The sequence below is a fragment of the Tupaia chinensis genome, unplaced genomic scaffold (genome assembly GCF_000334495.1).
Source record: "Tupaia chinensis unplaced genomic scaffold, TupChi_1.0 Scaffold141414_1, whole genome shotgun sequence".
Taxonomy (NCBI): domain Eukaryota; kingdom Metazoa; phylum Chordata; class Mammalia; order Scandentia; family Tupaiidae; genus Tupaia; species Tupaia belangeri.
In genome coordinates, this window is record NW_006201276.1 from 170,490 (window position 1) to 177,957 (window position 7,468).

The 7,468-nt window shown below is 40.5% G+C and overlaps 1 protein-coding gene across 4 annotated transcripts in view; it reads left to right on the forward strand.

Moving 5' to 3' along the window:
- Window positions 1-2,525: 2,525 nt before the first annotated feature.
- The window catches only part of CLCN5 (Cl-/H+ antiporter 5), a 228,122-nt gene continuing 223,179 nt past the window's right edge, over window positions 2,526-7,468 (forward strand). For 2 of the 4 annotated variants that reach the window (XM_006163147.3, XM_006163150.3), the window contains exons 1-2: window positions 2,526-2,598; window positions 4,219-4,375. In XM_006163147.3, coding sequence (XP_006163209.1) covers window positions 4,360-4,375 — 16 coding nt within the window. In that variant the 5' untranslated portion in view covers window positions 2,526-2,598; window positions 4,219-4,359. Of the gene's footprint in view, window positions 2,635-4,218; window positions 4,376-7,468 lie in introns of all 4 variants that reach the window. The other 2 variants (XM_014581965.2, XM_006163148.3) reach the window with 2 other exon arrangements.

Sequence of the window (7,468 nt, forward strand, 5' to 3'; positions counted from 1 at the left end):
TGGTTTTAGCCAGTGAGTGGCGGCATCTACTCGGGAGCCCAACCCTGTTCCCCAAGAAAGGACCCAGACTAGTCAGAAGTTTCCTTGCGGAGCGAAGCCTAGCGCGTCCCGCTTTTGAATCAGAAAGGCTAGCTGCCTGTGTCCCCTTTCCAGGACTGGAGTAGGGCAGCATTTACTGGTAAAGCTTAGTCGAGGCCCCATTCCTCTACCTCCAACTCTGGACTTAAGGCAGATTTGAGGCGGTCTGAGCGAAGTTGAGTCCAAACTCGCAGAAAAGTAGCTGTTGTGCGTTTTCCTTTTTGCCACTTAACGCGCGCGTAGCTAGTTCCCTCCAGACTTTGGAGCCCTGTGCTTGAGAGCCTTCAGCCATGAAGGAAAGGCTTCACCTTTACGTTGACGTGCATTTACCTTTATTAACATTGCAGAGCAATTCGGTTGCCTGGAGTTCCAAGGGAAGTTGTATGTGTGCCCATGTGATAACGTCAGTGGAAGCTGCCCGGAGTAAGTGAGGGATCCAGAAGTTTGGAACATAAGTCAGTAAGAATTCGCTTTACATAAACTTCATACATTTAACCTGGCTTTAACTTAAGAGATGTTAAATTTCGCCTTGTCCAAGGAGGCACAGATCAGCACTTCTTAACTGCACTCGAATTAGTAGAAGGAAATAAAAAAGGCTGACCAAAACAAATGGTCCCAGGTTCCAGATAAGTCATCAAAACTTTTTTTCCTGAGGAATTCATCCTGGGACTTTGTAAGCTTCTGAGTTCCTAGTTTCCTTGCACTTGACGAACTTTTTCTTGCCCAGAGCACTGTGTTTTTTCCATTGGCGTCTTTGGGACCGGTGTACACATTTTCCCTTTTGTCCTTAAAAAAAAAAAAAAAATCACTGAAGAAGTCCAATATGATCTCAAGTTATTATTAGTCTCCAGGGCTTGTGCTTTAGGTTTTCTCTTCAGGGATGGAGGTGTCAGTTTTAAGAAAGCTATGGAAAAAGTAGTCTGTTTTGATATTTGCCAGGTAAAAAAGTGGGGACTTTCTCTTCGAAAGAAACAGGTTGACTTGTAGGTTAAGTAAGGAAGATTAATTTCTTAACTAAAATCTTGTTTTGAACAAGCAGGGTGTTTAATATATTAAACTTCTGAATCAAATTAAGTAATCACTTCTCATTTTTTCCTTCCATTCCTAACCCCTTTCATATCTTTCTAAACAGTATTGTCTTAACATGGAAGGTTTATCAGTAAGAATTAGCTGAATTAATTTGGTTTTATTTAAATTGTTTTTCTATTTCTACATTTTTCTTTTTCTTTGATTCATTTTCCCCCGATTATAAAAGCAGTTTATGCTCATTGTAGGAAATTTGCAAAATGCGGGAAAGTATAATGAAGTGGAGAGGAAAAACCACCACCCAAAGGGCATCATCATTCTTCACTATTATGTTTCCTCCCCCCCATGATCTGTTTTAATATCTCAAATATTCACAAAATTTGCTTTTTGCTGTTTTTTTTTTTTTAAATGTAAAGTTGGATATTTTGGGGATTGGGTGTTAATTCTGTTCTTCGTTCTCCAAAGTGTGGAACTTCAAGATAGGAAAGATATTTAACTGTTATCTCATTTGTCCACTCATCCTTTGTGATTCTGAACCCCATTTATTAGAAACTCCAGTGATTTATGCTGAACTGCACAGCACTGAGTGGCAATGATAACTGACTCTAGATTTCCCAGTTCTCTTTCTTCAGAGATGCTTTGCTGCTTAGGGGAGAAAATTGACACTGCCTGTGTCTGTTTAACTTTGAAAGATAGGTTCAGAGAGGGACAGGAGATAATTTGCAAGCATTTGAAATGTTTTATTTTTTTTTCAGGTTTTCATTTTTCTGTTTACATTTTCAGATTTGGGGCTTTAGCATCTTGCAGAAAGCAGGACCACACAGTTGCTTTTTCATCTACTCCACATTCAAGTCTCCCTGCAAAACTGGGGGTCCTGAGACACTCTGAGCCTGTGACCCCAGCGTGGGAGAAAATAGGATCAAGATGGCTATGTGGCAGGGTAAGGAATTAGTTCTTATTCCTTTAACTGGTTTTGCCTCCTACTCTATCTTCCACCCCGAGCCAGTGAGTGGCGGCATCTACTCGGGGGCCCAACCCTGTTCCCCAAGAAAGGACCCAGACTAGTCAGAAGTTTCCTTGCGGAGCGAAGCCTAGCGCGTCCCGCTTTTGAATCAGAAAGGCTAGCTGCCTGTGTCCCCTTTCCAGGACTGGAGTAGGGCAGCATTTACTGGTAAAGCTTAGTCGAGGCCCCATTCCTCTACCTCCAACTCTGGACTTAAGGCAGATTTGAGGCGGTCTGAGCGAAGTTGAGTCCAAACTCGCAGAAAAGTAGCTGTTGTGCGTTTTCCTTTTTGCCACTTAACGCGCGCGTAGCTAGTTCCCTCCAGACTTTGGAGCCCTGTGCTTGAGAGCCTTCAGCCATGAAGGAAAGGCTTCACCTTTACGTTGACGTGCATTTACCTTTATTAACATTGCAGAGCAATTCGGTTGCCTGGAGTTCCAAGGGAAGTTGTATGTGTGCCCATGTGATAACGTCAGTGGAAGCTGCCCGGAGTAAGTGAGGGATCCAGAAGTTTGGAACATAAGTCAGTAAGAATTCGCTTTACATAAACTTCATACATTTAACCTGGCTTTAACTTAAGAGATGTTAAATTTCGCCTTGTCCAAGGAGACACAGATCAGCACTTCTTAACTGCACTCGAATTAGTAGAAGGAAATAAAAAAGGCTGACCAAAACAAATGGTCCCAGGTTCCAGATAAGTCATCAAAACTTTTTTTCCTGAGGAATTCATCCTGGGACTTTGTAAGCTTCTGAGTTCCTAGTTTCCTTGCACTTGACGAACTTTTTCTTGCCCAGAGCACTGTGTTTTTTCCATTGGCGTCTTTGGGACCGGTGTACACATTTTCCCTTTTGTCCTTAAAAAAAAAAAAAAAATCACTGAAGAAGTCCAATATGATCTCAAGTTATTATTAGTCTCCAGGGCTTGTGCTTTAGGTTTTCTCTTCAGGGATGGAGGTGTCAGTTTTAAGAAAGCTATGGAAAAAGTAGTCTGTTTTGATATTTGCCAGGTAAAAAAGTGGGGACTTTCTCTTCGAAAGAAACAGGTTGACTTGTAGGTTAAGTAAGGAAGATTAATTTCTTAACTAAAATCTTGTTTTGAACAAGCAGGGTGTTTAATATATTAAACTTCTGAATCAAATTAAGTAATCACTTCTCATTTTTTCCTTCCATTCCTAACCCCTTTCATATCTTTCTAAACAGTATTGTCTTAACATGGAAGGTTTATCAGTAAGAATTAGCTGAATTAATTTGGTTTTATTTAAATTGTTTTTCTATTTCTACATTTTTCTTTTTCTTTGATTCATTTTCCCCCGATTATAAAAGCAGTTTATGCTCATTGTAGGAAATTTGCAAAATGCGGGAAAGTATAATGAAGTGGAGAGGAAAAACCACCACCCAAAGGGCATCATCATTCTTCACTATTATGTTTCCTCCCCCCCATGATCTGTTTTAATATCTCAAATATTCACAAAATTTGCTTTTTGCTGTTTTTTTTTTTTTAAATGTAAAGTTGGATATTTTGGGGATTGGGTGTTAATTCTGTTCTTCGTTCTCCAAAGTGTGGAACTTCAAGATAGGAAAGATATTTAACTGTTATCTCATTTGTCCACTCATCCTTTGTGATTCTGAACCCCATTTATTAGAAACTCCAGTGATTTATGCTGAACTGCACAGCACTGAGTGGCAATGATAACTGACTCTAGATTTCCCAGTTCGCTGTTTTTTTTTTTTTTTAAATGTAAAGTTGGATATTTTGGGGATTGGGTGTTAATTCTGTTCTTCGTTCTCCAAAGTGTGGAACTTCAAGATAGGAAAGATATTTAACTGTTATCTCATTTGTCCACTCATCCTTTGTGATTCTGAACCCCATTTATTAGAAACTCCAGTGATTTATGCTGAACTGCACAGCACTGAGTGGCAATGATAACTGACTCTAGATTTCCCAGTTCTCTTTCTTCAGAGATGCTTTGCTGCTTAGGGGAGAAAATTGACACTGCCTGTGTCTGTTTAACTTTGAAAGATAGGTTCAGAGAGGGACAGGAGATAATTTGCAAGCATTTGAAATGTTTTATTTTTTTTTCAGGTTTTCATTTTTCTGTTTACATTTTCAGATTTGGGGCTTTAGCATCTTGCAGAAAGCAGGACCACACAGTTGCTTTTTCATCTACTCCACATTCAAGTCTCCCTGCAAAACTGGGGGTCCTGAGACACTCTGAGCCTGTGACCCCAGCGTGGGAGAAAATAGGATCAAGATGGCTATGTGGCAGGGTAAGGAATTAGTTCTTATTCCTTTAACTGGTTTTGCCTCCTACTCTATCTTCCACCCCGAGCCAACACCACCCCCCTACTCAGCTAATGGCAGGCAGCCAGTTGTTTCTTTAATTTAACCCTTTGTTTTTGCAAGAACAAAGCACATTAGTTTTAAAACGGCCACTTCTAGCTAGAAGTTATTTTAAAGTGTGCATGGTGGAGAGCAGGAAAGCGTCCTGCCAGAAATATTTAAGTGAACTCTCTTCATTTAAACATGTGCTTGTAGGGATTACATGTGAAGAAACAGAGCATGTTATTTGTATGTGCCATTTGTTTTGGGCACATTTCTATCATGAGATTCTCAAAGGTGAGAGATATAGATGCTAACTCCTCTCTAGCTTCCTATTCCCAATAAAAACTTTCTTGGGATTAAACATGGCTTGAAAAAGCATATTTAATATTATAATGTTTATAGTTAATGATAAACGGAAAAGGCCTGTTACAAAATACAAACTATTCAAAAGCAAAGCTCAACGGTATCTTAACCAATGGGATATCTCTTGTGAACCTGTGAACCCCTACCACATACAAAGTTATTTTTATTTTTGGTGGAGTTGGAGATTGTGCTCTTTTGAAGTATATCAGAATCTCCAGGGTTGTGTGTGCTTTTTTTGTGTTTATCAGAGGGATTGTGGGCTTAAGAAATGATAGACGAACACTGCCAAAATTGGCCTATGACCACAAAAGGTTAAGGACCATTTAGATGGAGTAGAATGAAAGGGATTTAGTATCTGTAATTAAATTATTCAGCAGGTAGTTTGTTGATGGTTTAATGTATCTTTTAAAAATGTTTATTGTGTTGGTTATAGTTTAAAATATGTAGGCACACAAGCGTAACAATAACTTGGATATACAACAATTGTCAACGTAAAAACATTTGTTGAGATGGAATTTGGCCTGTATGCCTACTTTATTCACACAATGGGCATTTATCAAGAGTGCTTGGGGGACCAGCAGTTGGTATAATGGCTTTGTCGCTGGATTCCCATGTAGTCAACTGCAGTTCAAGTCGTGGACCCGGTGGCTTAAACTCACACCGGGCACGTGTGCGTGCATGTCCAAGATCCCGAGAGGAGGATGGACAAGAAGGGATTGCAACGTGGCCATTCCCCCCAGGGGGTGATTTCTCACTTTCTGTCTCTCTGTCTCTCTCTGTCTTTCTTGAGAGCTCATGTACCTTATAGCAAAAACCTTCCCCCCCCCAAAAAAAAAGACCACTTGGATAGTCTTGCTTATATCCTGAAACATTCTTTCATTTAACAAACAAAATCCAGAGATGAGTAAGAGAGTAAGACACAGAATCCCAGAGGGTTCCTTGTCATCCAGGAAAGACAGACATACAAACAAATGATTATGTCATGTTGAGTGCTAACAATAAAGGATATGTGCAAAATGTAGTGGAAGCCCAGAAGAAAGTGTGGCGAACTCTAGTTTTGAGCTGGTCTAAAAAATTAGTACAAGTTTGCCAGATGGACAAATGAGAGAATTGCATTCTAGGCAGACAGAAGGGGACTGTTTGAGAACTTCCAAGTTACTTTGTTTGCCTAGTGTGAGATGTGCAGGGGCATGAGCTCAGTAGAAGCAGGTACGGTAGTCGGAGGCCATATAATAAAGAACTATGGATGTTCGAGGAAGGATTTTACACTTTATCCTGAAGTCAGAGATTCTAAACAGGACAGTAACATAATCAGATTTTATTTTTGAAAGATTACTTTGGCAGTGGTGCTAAGGTGGGTTGGACCTGGAGACAGAGGAAGCCAGGAGTCAGTCAGGGGATTTTGAAATAGTGGTTTAGGGGAAAGATGGTGAGGATCTGAGCAGAAGCTAGAGGCAGTGAGGTTAGAGAGAACAGGATGAATTCTAAAATTGTTCTGTGACCAGATGCGACAAGAACCAAGCTCACCTTGGCAGCTGCTTTGGCTACCTGGGAGCCAGTGGTGCCATTCACTGAGATGGGGAGCATGAGAGACAGCCGAAGGTCTTGGGAATGGGGGAAGTTAGTATAGGACTGAACATCATTTGCCCCATTCGGGTTGAGACACCTGTGGGCTGTCAAGTTGGTGTTTCAAAGATAATTTAAAAAGTATACAGCTGGGGTTTGTGCAGGTGAATATTTAAAGTTTTGTTCTTAATGATGCATAGGCTGTGTATTTTTTCTGTACAGTTAACAGAAATGTCATTAGTAGTTAATGATTGATTTATTTATAATAAAAACCTTTTAATGTTTAACAATTCTTAATTTTAAAAAACCTTTTATTAATAAATAATATATTTAGCAAATTCAGGCCCTGAACAGCTTACAATCACATTGATAGGACCAGCAGATGGTGCAGTGGTTACCTCGCTGGACTCCCACAGAGTTGACTATGGTTTGATTCCCGGACCCAGCAGCCTAAAATTCACACCAAGTGCATGTGTATGCATGCCCAAAATCCTGGGAGGAGAATGGGGGAGAAGGGATTGTGGCATGGCCATCCCCCCAGAGGGGGTGATTTGTCACTTTCTGTATCACTGTCAAGCACATGCACCATATAGCAAAAAATCTCTCTCTCTAAAAAAAAAAAATCACATTGATGTGAAACCTCATTTTTCCAACAATAGTGAAGAGGGAAGTATTCCACGTAAGTAAACTCTTTGGGGAGGCATAGCTTATCCCTTGTTTTGGGCAGTCTCTGAAGTGACAAGCATAGTATAATGATAGTTTGGAAGGCAGTATGATATAATAGTTAAATGTGTGGGTCTGTGTTTAGCTCCATTGGTTCCATTACTTGGTAGCCGTGAGACCTTGGGCAAGTAGCTTAACCTATCTGTGTCTCAGTTTCCTCCTTTACAAAGTGGGAAGAACAATTACATTCAAGTTATAGGTTTGTTGCTAAGATTAATTAAATATGCAAAGTGAGACCAGCAGTTGGTGTAACGGCTATGTCTCTGGACTCCCATGTTGTCGACTGCGGTTTGAGTCCTGGACCTCGTGGCTTGAACTCACTCGAGGCATGTGTGCGTGCGTGCCCAAGATCCTGTGAGGAGAATGGGGGAGAGGGGATTGCAGGG